A 21,241-nucleotide genomic window follows, 5' to 3' on the forward strand; every position below is an offset into this window, starting at 1 on the left:
TTCTTTCGAACATATTTCAGGTGAAAAGAGAAAGAAGTGAGTATGGCTGGCCAGGGTACATAAAAGATGAGAGTGACTATGTCCTACTAGGTCGCTTATGGAAAGTTTACTCTTTTTAGACATTTTCTGGCAGACCATATTTGGCACACACAAATAAAATAAAGTGAAAATCAGGCCCATATGCAGATTGTCCACTAGAAGTGAAAAGTGGGCTCTAGAAGCTAGCCGTTAGCATTTAGCGTTAAGCTAGTGTTAGCATTATGGTTAGCATTCCCTGTATGTGTAAATTAGGGCAATAGGTAGCGTTCACGTGACATCACAACATTCTAAAGAGCCTATAGTTTAACATTGAGGTGGAGGTCAACTGACGGTAACTATGGTAACGGTGGTAACTGACAAAATGCATATTTTTATATCTTTGTTTTTTGGCTCATATCTCAGTCATTACTGGAGGAATCCACATGAAACAAAAACCGTCACAAAGTTCATCGTCTCCTCTGTCGGCACATATGAACTAATGTCCAATTATTATCTCTAAAAAATGTCAAAAAGTGGTGACAATATGCGAAAACATGACCATGATGTTGTCCAATAGAAAGGACTTTCAGACAAAAAAATAATATCACAGGTTTGTGAATCCAATCACGATCAAATACTGAAGAGGAAAAACATTTGTCAATTTTCGTTTTGGACATTTCTTCCAAAAACTGCATTTCTCCCATAGAGTTGCATTGGCCTTGCCCTCCATCTGACATGAAATTATCACATTCTAAATCGTGAACGCCGCCTATTGAAGTCGTCAAAGTAGTGATGGAGCGGTCGAGGAAGGAGCAGTTCTTCATCCTCTTTGTTTTCCCCTCAAATGTGGGCGTTCCAAAGATGCTGTCTGTATCTATAGAGCCAGGGGCAGACTGGTCATATGTCCATTCTGGAAGAGCACAGAAGGGCCACCGGTCTGGACTCTCAATTTTCCCCTTAACCTCTAACCCCCCCGCCTTAACCAAGCTTTACCCAAATCTAAAAGCTTAAAAGAAAATGTGATGATAAAGCAACACGAAAGCCACAAAAAGTGACAAAAAAAAGTATTGGAAACAAAAAGCCACAAACAAAAGTGTAGCAACAACATGACAAAAAGTTGCAATCACTTTTGTAGGCCTTAGCTTTGTTCGCCAGTCGAGAAGCTTTTAGATTTGGGTAAAGCCGAACTGAAGAAAAGGCACTTGGTTAAGGCGGGTGATAAGAGGTTAAAATATGTCTTTGTGGAAGTCTCGCATTCACGCTAATTTGGGCCGGGCTGGTCAGAGTCCAGGCCCGTTTTTCAGTCCCAGTCCAGCCCCTGTATAGAGCTAACACGAGCTTGTGGATTTATTTCAGAAGGGTTTACACAAATGAACACATCGTCTTACCGTACTTCGTCGTCGTTACAAATACGTTCCGATGAGGCAATTTAAAGACAAAGCCCAGACTTGTTTAACTTGAGAGACCAGTGCTTCAGACAGAGCAGGAACGGTGGCCTTGTAGCCTTCCTATCAAGGGTTCCAACGCCGCTTGCTTGTGCTTTGACCTCCAAGAATGTCACATGGAAGCTCACTCTGAACGAAAGGGGGTTATTTGAGAGGAAATGTCTTCGAATAAACGGCCATGATGGGTCAAAAAGCAAAATTGTGGGAGAAATAACTCTGACGCTCCTGCTTGAGAACAGAAATTAACAGGGGGCGGCTCTTCAGGCTGCTAAAAATCTCATCCAGACTTCTATTCAGCCTTGTTTTGATTTTGGGATTGAATGAAATATATTAATAATGCAAGGATGCAGTATTTTAATAATGGATGTAAAAGTTTTAAATGCAAATCATTTATATATACAACAACAAATATGAATTTAGAGAAAGTACATGTTTTTATCTGCCTCTGTCACGTTGAAAGCATCATATATGTTTAAAAAGAAATGCAGGTCTTTGTGCAATAACTACCTTTGGTCTATTTTGCTCCTGGCTTTGTTCAGAATCAAGAACAAGCTGTTGTCGTTATTGGTGGAACTTATTACATTATTCTTTTTGTTCTAAAGCGCACCTTTGCTTATGTTTTGTATGTATGCAATATCTGAATTTTGCTTGGTTCATATGTGGGTAACTGTCTATCATGTCTTCTGTCATTTGAAAGTTTTATTGTAGGAAAGAGGAATAAATATGCAATTCAACATTTAAAGGAACAAGTTCTTCTCTGTCCTTAAGAATTACTGTTGAAACTGTCCTGTCCTACAAACAGCTGCCGTGTCGTGATTCACCAAATCGCTCAGTTTTGCAAATGTAAATGGATGAAGATACAGTGACAAAGTAAAAAGGGCAAGTCAGAGGAAGCAGCTCCAATCTCTCGGGATTTTCTGCTCTGACGATCCGCTCCATTTACGGAACAGATCACTCTTACGCAATCATCCTCTTTTTTTCCACTACATCAACACCTTTGCTCAGAGAGATGGACCGGCCTTATGAGGCAAAAACTGAAGCAGACGTCCCCGCTGGGAATTCACACCGAAATCAAAGTCTATTTTTGGAGACATTTAACAAGATCGGAGTCTGTTAAGTTTTTAGTTTGTCTTTGTAGATTTTTATTGTGACAAATGATGATTCTCTTCACACCAGTCCCATGTCAGTATAAATAAATGAAAGCATCATAAAGGTGCATTAATGCAAAGAAATTTAAAGCCACACCGCATACAAATTTAACCAATAAATAATATTGATATGCAAGCATTTATTTTATAACAGATATTTTTATCATTGAACACTGAGATAAAAGTTATTACTGCACTCAAAACTGAAAAATCTTAATTTAAATGTTAAATGGACTCAACTTAAGATAAGATAAGATAAGATGATACTTTATTGATCTCACAGATGGAGAAATTGCATTCGATGAGAGAGCATCCGGCAGCAGCACCCATTCAGTGCGCACCACTCTTTTTCCACTCTTTTTTTTCTTTGGTGAAAGATCGTTGTGTCGCGGCCGCCATCTTCACTGTTTTGGTCACAGGAGGAGCACTGGTTGATGGGAAATCCGTAGACGATGACCACAGCGGTGGAGCTCTTGCGCTTGGCCACGATGTTCTTGGCCACACAGGTGTAGTTGGCCATGTCGGACAGACGCCCCTGCTTGATGATCAGGTTGTGGTCCATGGTGATGTAGAAGTTCCTGTCCTCGGCCGGGTCGATGATCTCGTTGTCCTTCAGCCACTCCACCCGCATGACCTTGGAGGATGGAGAAACTGTAGCTGCCCTCTGTCCCCTCTGATCATCTGAAACGGTGCACCGCCTCCTATATATATATATATATATATATACAACGCTTTTCTACCTTTATCAGGCCCAAAGCGCTTCACAGTAAGGAACCAGTCACCCATTCACTCACCAATGTACATAGACATGGGCGGCAAGGAGGGTGAAGTGTCATGCCCAAGGACACAATAACAGTGAACATCGTCAGGAGCTGGGATTCGAACCCTCGACCTTCCGGTCATGAGACGACCCGCTTTGCCATCTACACCATCTACCATTTACACTGTCGCCCCAAAAATTACTTGAAATAGGTGTTTTATCTTAATGTAAGTGTAAATATCTTGCCCCATTTCTTGAAATTAGAGTCTGAAATCAAAGAGTAATTTAAAATGTCACTTATTTCAAGAAAATGTCACTTATTTTAAGATGGCTTTTTGTCTGGGGTGAATAATTCTGCACTTCAGCGAGTTCAGAAACTTGCAAAACCACATAGCACAGAACCCAAGGTCCCACTCAGAGGGACAGAGGGAGTGCATGGGTTAGTGCAGTCATTTTACTCTACTTCAGTGTTTGAGGATCTGTATTTTACTTGGGTAATGTTTTTGTTGAAAAAGCAATAGTTCCTACATGCCACTACATTTCCCAAAAGGCTCCAAAATAAAAAGTTTAATTTGGTTTTGTTCATTTTATAAGTGAATGTGCTCTTATGAACATGATGTGGTGCCACTGACTCACCAGAGCGGTCTGTCCCTGTCGTACAGAGGGAATTCGTTTTGAAGCCGCAAAGTTATTTTTTACAAAACTTTTTTCTCTCATATATGGTGCTGTACTTTGAAATCTTCTTTATTTTCTACAGCAAATACTTCAGTACTTTTACTTCAGGAATAATTTTCCAGAGCAACTTGAAGTCATGTACTTTGACCACCACTGATTTGGAGTCAAAGCCAAGTTAGCTGAAAACAAAGTACTGTAAAATAACAAGGCCTTAGCCCCGCCCCCAGTGCAAAGTCTGGACACGCCCGTCGTAAAACACTAAATAAAACTCCTAATAAACCATTTAGAGTTGACCTTAATACACGCTTATGAGAAAGAAGTGACAAAACTGTGCATGTAGGAAACTTTTATTTTGAAAACCAGAGAAAACAGGAAAAGGACCTTTAATTTGTCGGCCTGGGACCTCCCCTCCACATTTCCTACAAAACAATTGATTGTCATATTTTTTTGCGTAACTTCTGCATATTATCTGTAAAAATTAAACTCTCAAACTCTCCGAATGTCCGCTCCTCCTTCCTTTGACGCGCTACCGTTAGCTTTAGCCGCTGTACATTCTTCAAAAACAAGCTTGTGGACAGCAAAGCATCATGGGAAAAAGTGAAACTATTCATTTTTAAAAGTGAAGCATGAACATTTGCAGATGAGAACCAACAATTGGAATTAAGAAACCGCTGATGTTAAACATTTGACCAGAGAGAAGAAGAAAAAAACTTAGCTACAGCTGAGAAACATCGTAATCGATCAATACAAAAACACATGTTGACAGATTATGGCAACAAAAATGAACAAGGTCCTGCCGTAGATGAAATGACACTGAGACCCGTTTGAAAGAGGCGGGTTTAACAGTAACTCAGAGTTGGTTTATGTATTTAACATAGGCAGCTCTCTGATTGGTCAATTTACCTCCTCGTTTGAGCCCGTGTGATTGGCTGGTATTCTCGTCTGAACGCTCAATCGCACAAAACTATTGGACGGTTTTGAAGGAAGTTAAGAATGGACATCTCTAAACTAATTTACAATTTTGCGACATTGTGCATTAAGGCCAAAGATGCTTCACAGCAGCCACTAGGGGTCAGCGAAGGAACAATTACTTTTATTTCAGTCTATAAAAGGCACAGAAACTATATCTTTAACAGTGTGAGATGAGCTGTTGTTTGTTTACTATTGTGAGATGTGATGTTTTGGGTGGAGCATTTACCCCTCGACTTGGATTTAATTTAAATTACGCCACATACAACTGAGTGAGACTTGGCCAAAGCATCGACTATAGCACAAGTAGCCACTTTTACAGACGTTTTATTCATACCAAAGCGGCTTTATGGTCTCAAACTTGTCACGTGACTCTAATTTCTTTCAAAATGGCTTCCTCTACCAGAAAAACCATCGACATTTCACCTCTTAACTCCCGCCTGAACCGAGAGGATCTTTTTCCTCAAGGCATCAGATTTTCTTTTCATTTTTTTGTTGGGTGTTCAACTCATTTTTGTAACTTTTTTGTAATTTTTTGTCAAATTTTTGTCATTTTTTTGGTCACATTTTTGTTATTTTTTCATCCATTTTTTATCAATTTTTTGTGATTTTTTTGTCACTTTTTTGTCACATTTTCGTCAATTTTTCGTCAATTTTTTATCAATTTTTTGTGATTTTTTGTGATTTTTTTGTCACTTTTTTGTCACATTTTTGTCATTTTTTCGTCAATTTTTTGTCAATTTCTTGTAACATTTTTGCCACTTTTTCATCAATTTTTCATCAATTTTTCATCACTTTTTCGTCACTTTTTTGTCACATTTCCATCAATTCTTCGTCACTTTTTTGTCACATTTCCATCATTGTTTTCGTCTCAGTTTTGTCGCTATTTTCACAGCTTTTTTCCAGAAGCTTTTGGACTGGGGTAAAGCCAAACTGGAGAAAATGTGCTCGGTTCAGGTGGGAGTTAAGGGGTTAAACTCTGAGTTTGTTAAACCGGCTTTGTAAAACGGGGCCCTTTTCGGAGCTTAGACACAATTCCCCCCCCCCCCCCCCCCCCCACCCCACAAGAACACTTGAATATATTATTAAAATCGCATGTCACTCATTGAAATTTACTGAGCTGTTAATCCAGATACGGCTACACCTCCTACACTTGTGCAGCTGGAGGAGGCGAGGACTGTGCAAATAACAAATAAAAGCCGAGGTTATAATTTTAAGCTCCCTGCTATTGGAAAAAAAAAAATGAAAGAAATATATCGCAGTTACCAAAATCACACGGCAATGAATCACCTGTCTTCACATATTGGGAGTAAAAACCGTCACAAATTTCAAGTTTTATCAAATCAATCTAGACTGAAACTGAACACGCATGGTTTGAGAAAGAAAGAAAGAAAGAACCCAAACAGAACATAGGGTTGATTTACTGATTTGAAACTTGTGTTCTTGCAGAATTAAGACCATCAAGAAACAATTTGCTTGTGTAAATGTAAACAATTCACAACGCCAAAAAATGTCTAGCAACAAAAAAAGGTGTCAGAAACTTTCCATGACCAGGGTGCGTGTCTCAGTGCGACTAATATTACAAGGAAATCTCGTAGCCTCTCATAATTTGAAAGCGATTGTAGGTTAGAAAGCCAGCTGCTCACAAGCCATTATTAAGGCTGCTCGAAATGCCAATATCCAAATCGGTGGCTGCGGGGGGTACCTAACAGAATGTAGGAGGTGGGCAAAATGACAGTCGACAATTAGCGCAATTTTAGGAGACAATATCCAGACCGGAAGAAGATCTGACTTCCATTTTCTTTTTTTTTTCACATCTTTTCTAATTGACATTAATTTGATTTGGCTTTTTTTATTTTCAAGTCCTTTTTTAAAGCAGTACTAAGTAACTCTTGCCCCTAGAGGCCATAAGCGCAACTGCAGGTGTAGTAGCAAGTGACGATTTTTTTATTTATTAATTGTCTTGGAGATTAAATACTACGCTGACAGGAAAGGCGAAGGGAGAGAGGGTTACTGTGCATCCAATTATACAACGGATTTTTTTTTTTTCACTCAAACTTGGCTGTAAATACTGTTTAAAGTGACGCTAGCCCGCAGTTAGCTTTGCCCGTTAGCATGTTAGCTTCTTCTTCGTGATTACATTAGTGTGTATTGCTTTCTCCGCACCGGGGGCAGTCAAGTTGCAAACATGGTTTTCTGGCCAGAGACACCAGGGGGAGATGAAAGACCCTCCAATCATCCCATAAACACTTGTATTACACAGGGACTACGGGAAGGATTTATTAAGGTAAATAAGTTACTTAGTACTGCTTTAAATTCAAATGGCTTAGTAAAACATCAATTGTATCGCAATATTCACAGTGTAGATAATCAATAGTTTAGTTTCTACGCTCAGAGGAACACTACTTCCTGCTTTCCCCACCCACTCCTCCTATTGGTCAGCCCCCGAGTGAGTGACAGGCGGATTCAACCAATCGCGCTGAGGTTTCAGAGGAAGCAGATATCTTTAGGTACTTGTTAAAGGCGACATAAACAAACCAAGTGCTGGACTCTGAGCTAGCACTAGTATATTATAGTAGAGTATATTTTCTGCCAGATTGCCCACCCATAAGACAAGTAGATGCAAATATGAGTGATATTCCAAATTCAATTGTCTGTATTGGATTCATTCTTTGCACAAAAAAAAGACATGCTAACAGTCTTCATGTGTTCTTCACCTCTTCCTTCAGCAAATTCAACATAGAACTGTGAAAAACTGAAATAGTAAAACATCTATGTAATTTTGGCAGGACAAAAATAACATGACAGCTTCATTATAAGGAACCCAAAGGCGTCAGATCAACAAAACTTTTCTCATTGGCTTTGACTCAAATTTGTTGTATTTATTTTGATATTTATTCATTTTTGTTAGCTTTCCGGCCTGATAATGTTGTTCCGTATCAAGGACTTGTTAACGGTTGTTTCTGGGAGCACCAGGTCAGAGGTCATTGCAGGGGGGGCCCCATAGGTTGCCTACTCATCATTATAAACAGCAAGTAGAGTTGGAAGCAAACAACAACAAAGCTGCACTCTACTGCCCTCCGCTGGCCTCTTCCCAACGAGCACCTCTGTTTTAGAGCCAGGAAATGAAGTCGAATCCGATCGAATAACACTGAACGACTGAACTTCAACGGTTTGCCCCAAAGCCAAGGAGAAAATCAATGATGTGGCATGAATTCAAAGCACCAACTGCAAAACTTCATTTGTTCAAACTAGCTGCGTTTCCATCGATCCACTGCATGTAAAACTCAAACATGGCCATAATTCCTTGTCCGTTCCTCGCGCCGTCGCAATAGTCTTCACCTCTGGAAGGGCTTACGCACTTTTTTCCTCCTCCTCGGCGGCGGCTTCCCGGTCTCCGCCCAGTTTTCCCCCGACTCAGGGCGATGGTTGCCGGGCATGAAGAAGCCCGACTGCCCCGGCGGAGGAGGGAAGGTGGGTCCGGGCCCGGCCGCTGTAGGGCCGCTGCCGGGGGGCGCCGGGTGGGGCCCGGGGGGGAAAAAGGCCCCGTTGGCAGACGCGTCATTAGGGGGCGCCGCTCCCTTAAAGATGCGGTTAAAGAAGTCCTGCAGGTCGGCCGGGTTGGTGGGGCCTGGGGGGTGCTCAGGAGGCGCTCTGAGAGGAGGGGGAAAGTTTCATTTGTTTTTACACTCCACATTAACATTGCTAACACATTTCACTTGGGATAAACGGTGTACATAACGAAACGAAGTTATCTTTGAAACTTTGTAATTAACTATGTGTTATATCATGTTCAGAGGAATAAAATCCTGGAACTCCCCCTGTTCCTGGACATTTTAAACATCGCAACAACAAAAAAAGACAGACTTTAGAAGTTGCAATGAAATTATATGAATTTACAGAATTTATCTATTCATGCTTTTGATGCATTTAGGATTTATAGTTTATTCTAGTTTCACTATAGTGTGTATTAGAGATGCACCGATCCAGCTTTTATGCTTCGATACCGATACTGGGGCTTTGAGCATCTGCTGATATCCCATATTACCCGATACTAAGAGACTTTCTTAAAAGTGGTTTCCTCTAACTGAAAAAGTGAATGGTCGTCTTATTTTCATTGTGAGATCCATAAAGTCTGATCTGTATTTTTGTATTTTTTTTTTTGTATTTTATTTATTTAAAAGGGACAATGCATTTACACAAAGTATAGTATACTTAAAATGCAGGATTATAGCTCAAGCTAATTTCCATCCTCTGTCCCCAACCGGACCAGGCCCGGCTACACCACTCACTCTGCAAAGCATCAATCAGTCCTTAACATTTGTTCTGCACATTCACCCCAGCACTCACTCACACAGTCCTACACCTTCTAAAACCCACACACTTTACACCTACACACACCCGCATTCCCATACCCTCACACTTTGCTCCCGAACCACCCACCATACCATATCCACACACTTTCGACCCACACCCCCCCGCCTTCCCATACCCACATACTATCCACCCACAACCACCCGCATTCCCATACCCACACACTTTCCACCCGCACCCCCACACCCACACATCTTTTCTTGTCATGATGTTACAGATCAATTATCAATCATATATCTATTAACAAACTATTATTTCTATTGTAGTGTCTGATTTAGCCTTGATTAGCATTAGCTTGCTGCGCTAGCTTTAGCACGCTGTTGCTCGCTGTGGCATTTTGCATGGATTTGCGGAGGTTAAAACTAACTCAGCCATTGAATTCTTGAAAATGAGGTACAGCATGCCCATATTTACTTGGTTACAGTTGTTGTTTTAAGGCGTTTTTAAGCCAAAGCTGGTATTGGTTCAGTATATAATTGTAGCCAATACCCGATATTGTATTTTTTTCAGTATCGGCTCCAATATCTAATGCCGGTATCGGATCGGTGCATCCCTAGTGTGTATTGTGTCATTTCTGCACATTTTTAGAGGTGAAGTCAGGGGCGGGTCTCCAGGGTGTTCCAACAGAAGTGCCAACCCACTGAGAAAGTACACATGAGGCTCAGTGTTTCCTTTATCATTGTCAGAGCAGACTATGGAGACTTTAAAGCGGGTATGAGCAGACATTTTGATGCAAGGGCCACATTGGAGTTTTGAACTTCCCACGAGGGCCAGTCGAGTTGTGAACTGGATTGTTTCAAACCATTTCAATTCTCATATATATTGCTTCAGTTATGCATTATCTTTCTTTATGTCAGTGAAAACAGTGGTTTTCATCCATTTTAGGCCATGCATATTGGTAGTGCCAGGCGGGCCGCATCTGGCCCCCGGGCCATAGTTTGCCGACCTCTGCTTTAAAGCCATGAAAATGCAGTTTAAACAACTCGAAGTAATACAAGTTAATACCATACCCCCTGTTAAATGGGAGTGGCTAATGTTGCTCTAAATAAACAAACAGTGCTAAATGCTTAGTTCAGTAAAAGTATGATCATCAATGAGCAGCTTATTCCTTCAGCTTTGCTGAAATACAAGATATTTATGGTAAGTCAATACAAGACTGGACAGAAATAAATCTTGTGACACAGCAGAAGCGCATCGAAGCATTGTCACAGCAAATGTGTCAAAGCTGAAGGCGGCCAACAATAACATAATTATAGTGTGTGACGATTTTTTTTGGCCAGGCTGCCTATTTTCGAGGTAAAATTATTGTTTTATGAATTTTAGCCAATTTTTTGCCACGTTAGAAGTCAGTTGTCAAAGTTTAAGTGTCTTTCACGTTCACACCTGTGTCGTGTGGAGCTGTTGTTCTTGGCCCCAAAGGAGATGTGGTACGGCACGCGGTGTGTGTCTGGAGAGATGCTGATCCTCTGACAGCCCGCCCACTCTGAAATCAAGAAATAACATGCTTTCACAGATCATTCTCACTAAACCACAGAATTTACAAATACATTTTTCCTGAAAAAGATTTTCTGAAAAACTTGAAAAATTGTATTTTTTGTTCGAGTTAATTATAGCCTACGCATTAAGCATAATTTATTTAGAGGTTATATTTATTTTTTAGAGGTATATTTAAGTTAATGTCGTTCTTAACTGTGTGAATAAACAAGTTTAACAGCAAAATTGTTTTTGGCTTTACGACATGTTCGTCCCCAGGCAATGTCTTGAAAGAAAAAGGAAAAGTGTCTGCAGTAAAGTAAAGTGTGATTAATTTTGATTAATATTTTAATCGCATTAAATTTGATATAATTAATTAATAAATCAGATAATCAAAGTAAGTCCCGGTCAGATTGAAACCTTACCATAGTAATATATTCTATATTCCTATAGGCTATAGGTAAATTAAAAAATCCATCCTATTAAATCCTTAATCATAACGGCACATCGTAGGCCCTAACGTAAACTCAAATGTCACACTAATTATTAAAAGCAAATGAATCCTCACGCACCGGTGATGTCGTAGACCTTGCCGTCCATGCAGGCAAAGTACGTGATGCGGAGGCCCAGCATGCTCGACTCCGCCCACAAGTCCCCCTCCTCGGCGCTATGGCAACGGTTACACTCGGCACAAAACCGCGCTTCCGACGGTTCTCGGTCCATCTCAAAGCGCCTGTGAAAAAGGACAAAATATCACTAAATGTTCCCTTTACCGATGACCGAGTGAAATCATCTGCGGCATGTCACGCACTTGTGCTTCCCCTCACACTTGGTGCACATCATGGTGTTCATGGCCTCTTTGAGGTCGTCCTGGAGTTTGGTGAGAAACTCGTTCATGGACTTCGAGAGCTCAGACGCCGCCATTCTCTTCCTGTGTGGAAAAAGTACAAGAATCAAACAGTGGACGACAAAAAATGTACAAGGACAATTTCTTATCTCCGGAGCTTTGAGTCAGGGGTGTTTTTACAAATAATATACTGGGTTGGACATGTCATCATTGTGGGCATCTTTATAGGTGTCTGTGATCACAGGATCATTTTGAACAGATTCACAAAATTCTGTTTGAAAACTGTCCCAAAAGAAGTGTTGGTTGGGGTCAAGTTGAAACCAGTGGTAATGAGTCAAGATGTACTAATGAAACACATCCATTTGAAAAGTCTAATATATTATTACAATGTTCTGGTTTTGTTTAAAAAAAAAAAAAAACAATGTCCGAAATACTAAATTAGGACAAAAACAAAGCTAAAACTTAAAGCAGTACTAAGTAAATTGTTTACCTTAATAAATCCTTTCCATAGTCCCTGTGGGGGTAATACAAGTGTTTATGGGATGATTGGGGGTCTTTCATTTCCCCCTGGTGTCTCTGGTCAGAAAACCATGTTTGCAACTTGACTGCCCCCGGTCCGGAGAAAGCAATACACACTAATGGAATCACGAAGAAGAAGCTAACAGGCTAACGGGCAAAGCTAACTGCAGGCTAGCGTCACTAAAACCAGCATAAAGTTTGAGTGAAAAAAAGTATTTCCATTGTATAATTGGTTGTACAACATCCCTCTCTCCCTTCGCCTTTTCTGTCTTAACTCTCCAAGACAATTAATAAGTGTATGAGTTACTTGGTACTGCTATAATTAAATGAGGGGCTGTGTTTGCAGATGGAAGACCTCAGTGATTTTACAACACATTGTGGCTTCTTGAGATATGGAATTGCATCACTTTATGTAGTATTGTTCAGCCCTTATTTGTTTTGTAAAAGCTTTTCATGGTAAAAGCAAATTAGACTTGGCTTTAATTGTTGTAATGTGTCATCAACACTTAGTATCTCTGCAAAATAATAATAATTAGTCATCACTAGTTTAGTCATGTACTGGGATTTGTAGTGTCGTTTTACATAATATAATAAAATATAATTGAGCCAATGATGTATCAATATGAAAATGATTTTTATTATGTCATAACAGGGGCTCACGATGAGAAACGAGAGGAGAGTAAAGGAAGGTGTGAGCGGTTTGTACTCACAGCTCATACTCCCGCCTCGTCTCGGGATTACTGACAATGTCCCAGGCGGCGCGCAGCACTTTGAACGCCTCTCCAGCCCGAGGGTGTTTATTCTTGTCTGGATGAACCTGAAAGGGAAATATAAGTCTCAGATTGTGATGCCGGCACCACCGTCTCTCAAGGAAACCATCGACTGAGAGCACGGAAGTATGACTGAATGATGATGTGGTGACAGTATTCAGTCAAAACTGCTACTGCAGAAACCATAGTGGTCGGGGAAGCCGGAGTACCCGGAGGAAACCTATGCAGACACGGGGGGAAACATGCAAACTCCGCACAGAAAGGGTCCAGGTGGGAATCGAACCCGAGACCTTCTTGCTGTGAAGCATGAGCACTAACCGCTGCGCCACCGTACTGCCCAATAACTAATAACAGTCTTCCCTTCAGTCGGGTAATGCCTTGTCTGTAACAAATTGTACTGCATCAATAGTGTACTTATATTTCTGAATCACTTACTCAGCTCACAGCTTTTTCATTATTTCTGTCGTAAGAGAGATGAAAGAGGAAAAAAAAGGATGTGCCCGAGGTGCTTCCAGGTCAGCTGTGGCCAAAACAAACACATCCCTGAGCGTCTGAACAGATCAGTCATGTTTGCGCTGCAGCTGAAGATGGAGCTCGTTATAACTGGACACACCTGTTCTTTATTCTTACCTAACGATAATGTCACAGATGGAGAAAAAGAAGCGCGTTTGGCTACAAGGACGGGAGTTTGTTCAACTTTTTTCAAGAAGAGGCCAATCGAAGTTGTTTTTTTCTCCGGGATTCAGCGACTATCACCAACATATTGTTTCTCTGTGACTGTCTCTGATGGATGTTTGGGGAACCTTCGCCAGAACCAAAGTGGATTAACTTTTATAACCAACGCAAGTCCCATAATGTAAACAGCGATGGACCAGAGCGGTGAGTCAGTCCAAACGCGTGTTAGCTTGTGTGTTAGCATATTAGCTTGTGTGTTAGCCATTTATGAAGCTGTGTTGCAGATGTCAACTCCGTATAACTGCATTGTGAAGTAACTTCACTTATTATTGTTTATTTATATTACGGTAAAGTATGTGCAGAGAGAGGGGGCGGAGTTAACTGAATCGAGGCGTTTTGTCTTCCGGGTTTGAAAAATACCTCCAGAAAACACTTATATTTATCACAAAAATGAGTGCTCCATAATGGTAGAGGTACAATATATCATATACATGCCTATACTTAACTTTGGAATGGCTAAAATAGCATGATATAGATCCTTTAAAAAAAATGTGTTCTCGAGAAGCAGACTGACGATCGATTATAACAAAACATGCGGATAACTCCAGTATATATTATTTATAGCCCCTTTCACAGACATAGGCACAAAGAGCTTTACATGTGACAATGAGCCAAATCAGCATTGTCAGTACGTAATGTTCCGGTCAAAGTTCACAACTACCCACGGTGTCAACAAAGCCCATTAAAGCCAGACTATCATAGTAGAACAACCGGCTATTTAGTGACTATTACGTCGCTTAAAGTGGTTTTACACCGATATACCAAGTTTTGCTGTATTCACGAGTGCAGTAAAGGAACCTCACAGTGTTGTATATGGAGCCACTATACGTACTCATCACATTTCCTACTGAAAGAAAAGATCCAGAACGTCATAACGCGAGTGGATTAAATTAGTTAGTTTGACATATAGCTAATCAGTAATGCTATTTGCAACCGATACGTCTATTTACTTAATACAACTGTTTTTGATTTATTTATTGGTTTATCAACGGCCACGAGATATTTTTCTCTTCCCAGTAACACTGTGTCCCCGGTTTTTTACAGAATTCTTTTAAAACGTTGATTTTCAACGCTCAATATATTCTATATCTGTGTCATGTTAACAGTTTGGGACACGATCTGGGCAGTCCTGACCTTTAACCTGGACCAGCATGCTTTGCGCTCGGCGAGATGCCGAATCATTCACTGTAACCTACAGACACGGGGAGGACATGCAAACTCCACAAAGAAAGGCCCCGTTCCAGATGGGAAGCTGTGAAGCCCGAGCGCAAACTGCTGCGTCACAAGAAGTTGATTTAACGGAAAGATTGACTGGGAAGTTTTTTTTTCAGGGCAGATACCGAAACATATTTTTGAACTTCAGATTAGCTGACTGCCGATAAGTTCTGCTGACATTTCTGCACCAAGCGCCTTTTTGTATAATTTCAAGCCAAGTAATATGATATGAAAACTAAATGAATGTCAATACACTGCACTGCTAGATGCTTAGGCATTCACATAGGAAATGCAATAAGCAAATCTTTGTGGATGTCAAAGGTGCATTGTTCATACATTGCCTTGTGTATGAACTGTGCTGTATAAATAAATTTACCTTGCCATTATAGATACAGACGGCATCTCCGGAATCTGCCATATATGGTAATGTTTGAAAACAGTTAAGGGGGAAAACAATTTTGAAAAAATCTAAACTTTCTCTAATTATTCAAAAACTACTTCATCAAACGCTGAATTATGAATATAGTTTTCTACTAAATAAAGATACAAAGACATGGGGAGGAGCAAAGTGGTTCAACAGCCCATAAATACATAAAAAACAGAGAATGCTAACTTGATGCTACATGGGCTAATGCTAACGTTATCTAGCGCTAGCTACAACTGCCGTTTTTTTCACTTCTACAGAACAATCTGCTGTGAGAAAACATCCATATGGGCCTGATTTACACCTGACTTTATTTGTATGTGATAAATAAGTTCATATTCCACCAGAAAAAGGCTAAAAAGAGTGGAAAAGTGTGTTTCCCAAAAGATTTTATTTTCCCCCTTGGCAAGGCCACGCCCCCTTCTATGACGAGATGCCGTCTGTATCTATACAACTTTTTATGTGAGAAAAAAAAAAGTTGATATTTGACCTTGTTGTGACACTACAAGGTCAAATACGCACAAATATCAACTTTTTTCTACAAACAAAGTTGCATAAAACACCATTTGGTCAAATGGGAGCCTGACCAAAATATCGGCATAAGCTGGAGCTTCAAAGCTGAAATTTAATACATCTGACTATCTCTTTTTAAAGGAATAGGCCACCGTTTTTACATACTAAGATATGTTTTTACCTCACTTTAGACGTGTTAATATATCCCCGTCTGGTCTTTGTCCGTGCGCTCTGCCAGGCAAACGGAGCACATACGCAGCCTCTCCCACATGTCACATAGCTCCAAAAAAGCTCACGATAGAAGCTACCAAGCTCTTCCACGTGTTCCCTATTTAAATAAAGTTACGTGAAGTGTTTTCATGCGAAGTATATTTACACAGAAATGTAACATGTCGATTTTATAAGCAAATAAAAAGGGGGACTATATTGTGAGGCGTAATGATACGAGGAGTAAAACGTCCGCGCAGTAACTCCTAAAGGTTATTGACGGAAGTGAGCGGGGGAAGTCTTTAGGAGTTACTGCGCGGACGTTTTACTCCTCGTATCATTACGCCTCACAATATAGTCCCCCTTTTTATTTGCTTATAAAATCGACATGTTACATTTCTGTGTAAATATACTTCGCATGAAAACACTTCACGTAACTTTATTTAAATAGGGAACACGTGGAAGAGCTTGGTAGCTTCTATCGTGAGCTTTTTTGGAGCTATGTGACATTTGGGAGAGGCTGCGTATGTGCTCAGTTTGCCTGGCAGAGCGCACGGACAAAGACCAGACGGGGATATATTAACACGTCTAAAGTGAGGTAAAAACATATCTTAGTATGTAAAAACGGTGGCCTATTCCTTTAAAATGGGGATTTCATGAAACCAAAACACTTGAACAAAGACACACAGACCCCTCACCTGCACAGCCAGCTGCCTGTAAGCCCTCTTCAGCTCGGCCTCGGTGGCATGCAGCTCCACTCCCAGCACCGAGAACGGGTCCAGCTCCTCCTCGGGGACATCGGCCAAAGCCAGCAGCCGCTCCAGCTCCTGCCCCGGCGCAGACCTCCCCGTGGACCCCGGGGACTCCGGGCTGGGCGGCAGCACTTTCCTCCTAAAAGAGTTCCTCACTTTCTCCCATAATCCCACCAATCTTTGCCAAAACCTCGATTCCTGAATATAAGTCCAAAAGCGCTTTCCTCTCTCGCCGCCGATACGTCCCAGCACTCCTTTTACGCACAGAAACGCGAGAATAGCCAATGCGCAGAAAAGCTTAGAGCAAGATAAGGCAGACGACATTGTGATTTTCCCAAACGTTAATAGTTTATCTTTAAGTTTCGAGGCGTTACTTTTTATCCAAGTGAACAGCCTTGTCGCGTCCGCCTTCATCCCGTTTATATCCGAGATTTTGCCAACAACTTTTTGCCCGACGTTGTACAGTCTCACAGCCCCGGTCTCCACTCCCACACCGCAGTTATGAGTCAAAGTCACAATAATTTCAATCATCATGTGGACGCAAGATATACACCATAAGCTCACAGGTCCAGATAGCATTTCCTTAAAAGAAGCAAACAGTTGGTTCCCGGTCCTTCTGCGCCCCCTGTTTGCTTGGTGGTGGTGGTGGTTTCGTCTCCGCGCTTGTTTGTTATGCTTGGATACTGCGCTACCTTTAGGGACGTAAGCGAAAGCCTCAGAAATGGACCCGCCGCTCCTCACTCTACCCCTCTTCCCCGAGTTTCTCCAGCCGCCATCCCCGTTCATCTCCTTCTGGTCGTCCTCCTCTTGCATATTTTCAACGTCCGGGTCCATGTCGTCTGAGATTTCCCCCGTGACCTCCTCGGCGTCTTCCCGGGGCTCGTAAAATGCGGACTCGCCGATGCCCGAGTCGTGGCGAGAGGACGGGGTTTGGTTGTCTTGCGATATCTCCTCCTCTTCTTCTTCTTCTTCGCTTTCTTTATCCACAAACTGACCCGTAGACGAGTCCCAGTCACCGCCGACGGGGGTCTCGACGTCCTCCGCCAACTCATCCATCTCCAGCTCGTCTCCTTCGGCTGCCATCTTTACACAGCTTATTTTGCAAAAGCCGAAAATTATTAAAAAAAAAAAAAAATCAATCGAGAGATCCTAAAGTCATTTTTGTCTTGGTAGCTTTTTACCGCAGACTTGTATAAAGAAAGAGTTTTGGGGCCACTGACGTCCAATTCAAGTTCAGCACCATCTCAGCAGTGAGCAGAAGCCAGGGTTTCAAGTGTTACATCATATTCTTTCTCTACCTGTAAAGACAAAAAAATCCATCAAAGTTATTAATTTTGTGTTTGAATTTTATACTAGTCTTGTTTGTTTTCTCACTACTTGGTAAAAGATTTTTTAATTAGAGATAATATCATGTATGCTTTAGTGCGGTGCAGAGTTAGGCGTTTTCTGGTAGTTTCAGAGTATCACTGGAGGTAGTTTTTTTTTTTTTTTTTAGTTTTTTAGTTTAGTTTATTTCGAACAATTTAAAAACAATGATAATACAAGTAATGGATACCAATACAGCAATTGTTCAAAAAGGAGTGGGTTGAAGTGTGACCTTATTTAGTCCCACCCCCTTTTCTACTTGATATTTTTACAGGAGCAAAAGAAGCTCAGATCGTTCTTCTTTTACGACAACCTGCACAACTCAATATTTACAACAATTGTTTTACAAACTGAATGTCTTTCCACAATATACACATCACGGCCATAGAAATCCAGCGACAATAATGTTACTGATTGTTTAAATTGTTGTTTAAATTATAATTAATTTCCAGCTCTATAGTTTGTGAAGACCATGTTTTTATACATAGATTTAAATTGGCAAAACTGTGGTACATTTCTTGAGTGACACATTCAAGCTATTCCAGAGTTTTACGCCGCAAACAGCGAGGCAGAAACTCCTCCTAGTGGATCGGACAACCAGAGTTTTGAAATTCATGTGACCCTTTAATCTATACCCTTCCTCCTGTTGTCGAAAGAAGTCTTAAATACTGGCTGGTAATAGATCATTTTTAGCTTTAAACATCATTATTACGGTGAAATAATTGATTAGATCCTTCAGTTTAAGCAGATTTGACTTTAGGAAAAGAGGGTGAGTATGATCTCTATATCCTGCATTATGAATTACACGAATTGCTCTTAGTAGTATTACATTATTACCAAAATTATTACTCACAAATAAAGTAACTTTATAACAATCGAACAATCTCTGTGCAGAAAAAGTATGATGTAAAAAATAATGTAGAGTTTATTTCATCAAATGTGAAATCCCCTCTCGGTCAATGAAGTGGCCCAAGAAAAAGCGTTGAAAAGTAAAACTGCATCGTCTTTAAAGTACATTTGAGAGGCGTAAATAAAACCTACTGCTGCAACGAATACAAACCACTTTTTACAAGTAGACTAGTGTTTGACAGCAGTGACTTGCGGCAAAACGAAAGCGTTGCTAAAAGACAAAAGTGAAAGCTACAATGGCTGCAACTCTCCATAACTTTCTATCTTTGTACATTAGAAAATTAAAAATGCTAAGTTTCTATATGAAAACTTTCCAATCCTGATCTGACATCGTGTTTAAGAGTCTTGATCAGGTAGTTATTACAGTCTAACAGCTGGATTTTCTTGTCAAGAAGACGGAAATATCACTACTCTGATGTCGATGAGGTAACATCAAGTGACAGAATATCAAGGGAAATACTTAAAAAATAATAAAAATCCATCTGCAAGAGGTGCCTTACTTGCTTTCCCCGCTAATAAAATATTCAGTAGACAGTTAGTCAAATTTAGCAACACAAATCCACATAAACATTTGAATTGCTAATGTTAGCTCACAGCACATAGCAGCTCTGCCAAGAATGATGGCATACATGGGTCTAAATTTAGCTTGCTCTTGACCAACCATCGTTTCAAAGACATGGAATAAAAAGCATATCGACACCTATAAAGACAGTCGTCGCCACAAAACAGTCACAATACGACTAGTCAATGTGACGTTTGTTTTTAATCATTTCCAAACAAGTTGCTAACATGAAGCTAAGCTAGCAGTGAGCAGGGTCGAGCTAATAAAAATGCATCATTGTGGCGTTTGTGAGTAATAATACGGCCTGTTTTGAACAGCTCGCTAAAATAACAAGTACGTATGTCATGGTTATATTGTAATGTGATAAATACGTGTGATCGTGTACCTTAGATGGCATTTGAGCGCTAGTTTGTGAAGTGTCCCGTGTTGTTTATTTTAGCCACATCTCCACTTCCTGTAAACGCTTCTTCTTCTACGCTCTCTTTATGCGGCCGACGAAGGAGTGACCGGCACTAGCGACACCGACTGGTTCATCTGCTGCATTACAAAAACAGAAAGTATGCTTTATTTGGGGCATTGGAAGAAATGCTTTGTGGAATATTTTTTTTTGACCGTATATCAGTGATTACTAAATAAACATGTAAAGTTTGCTTAAAATTACATTTATTTCAAGCTGTGTTATCGGTTCAGCTGTCTGTACAACTCTCTTAAGACTATTTCTATTGTAATGTAGTTGCCAGTGTTAATTTCGTCGACTAAAATATTTAGCCTTAATTTTAGTCAAAGTGATATTTTTGATGACTAAAATTGGACTAAAACTAAATTAAAAGTTTCTCATGAGACTAAAACTATGACTAAATTGTCCAGATATTTTAGTCGACTAAAATAAGACTAAATAAAAATTGAAAAGGAGAGACTAAAATCATCCAAACTTCTATTGACCGTCTGAAAGAGCCTTAGATCATGTAAAGTCACTGCCAAAGGATCAGTTCTGAGCTTTATCATGTGGAGCAGCTCCATGAAGCAGAGGAACAAGATTAAATATGATTATAATGAATATTATAAATGCAAAGTCGACTAAATTCGTCTTAAATTTAGTCGACTAAATTTACTTGCAATTTTAGTCGACTAAAACTAGACTAAAATCGAATTACATTTTCGTCAAAAGACTAAAACTAAATTAAAATATGTCAAAATTAACACTGCTAGTTGCAACTATGTACTTGACTTGTCAGCAGTTGTTGTTTATGATTTGTTGTTGTTGTTCAAGTCAAAGAATTAATTTAATTGTGTCATTGTTATTTTTGAGTAGCTTTAAGCAAATTAAGGTTGCCCAAACAATGACATTCATATTTGAAAATAAGAAAAAACATACTATCGTGATATTAAAAAAAAGCAACATATTGGTCATGTTTATTGTCCAAATAAGGATTATAACTCTTGGCTGATATTGATCAGTCACATTGACCTGATTTGTTGTTACAGTTGATAACAGATGTCCAAAGATATATTCACTCCACATGCACTGGGGTTCAAAAAAGTTAAAGAAAAGTTATCTGAA

At 40.1% G+C, this 21,241-nt stretch overlaps 1 protein-coding gene across 1 annotated transcript; it reads right to left on the minus strand.

The window, feature by feature from the left end:
• Positions 1-8,083: 8,083 nt before the first annotated feature.
• dnajc14 (DnaJ (Hsp40) homolog, subfamily C, member 14) lies at positions 8,084-20,135 on the minus strand. Its single transcript, XM_079582257.1, has 7 exons — positions 20,066-20,135; positions 16,791-18,142; positions 12,939-13,045; positions 11,674-11,793; positions 11,435-11,595; positions 10,773-10,872; positions 8,084-8,669 (listed from the first exon to the last, which is right to left on the minus strand). The coding sequence occupies exons 2-7, from the start codon at positions 17,925-17,927 to the stop codon at positions 8,354-8,356; spliced, it is 1,941 nt and encodes a 646-aa protein (XP_079438383.1). The 5' UTR covers positions 17,928-18,142; positions 20,066-20,135; the 3' UTR covers positions 8,084-8,353.
• Positions 20,136-21,241: the final 1,106 nt, after the last annotated feature.

The sequence above is a fragment of the Gobius niger genome, assembly GCF_951799975.1.
Source record: "Gobius niger genome assembly, chromosome: 24".
In the NCBI taxonomy this organism is placed as follows: domain Eukaryota; kingdom Metazoa; phylum Chordata; class Actinopteri; order Gobiiformes; family Gobiidae; genus Gobius; species Gobius niger.

Bases quoted from the DNA above. Each gene is read 5' to 3' on its own strand.
- dnajc14 (XM_079582257.1), bottom strand. From the start codon at position 17,927: ATGGCAGCCGAAGGAGACGAGCTGGAGATGGATGAGTTGGCGGAGGAC. The intron at 11,596-11,673 runs GTGCGTGACATG...CCTTTTTCACAG, and splicing joins AAGTGTGAGGGGAAGCACAA to GCGCTTTGAGATGGACCGAG. The intron at 10,873-11,434 runs GTGCGTGAGGAT...TCTTGATTTCAG, and splicing joins CAAGGTCTACGACATCACCG to AGTGGGCGGGCTGTCAGAGG.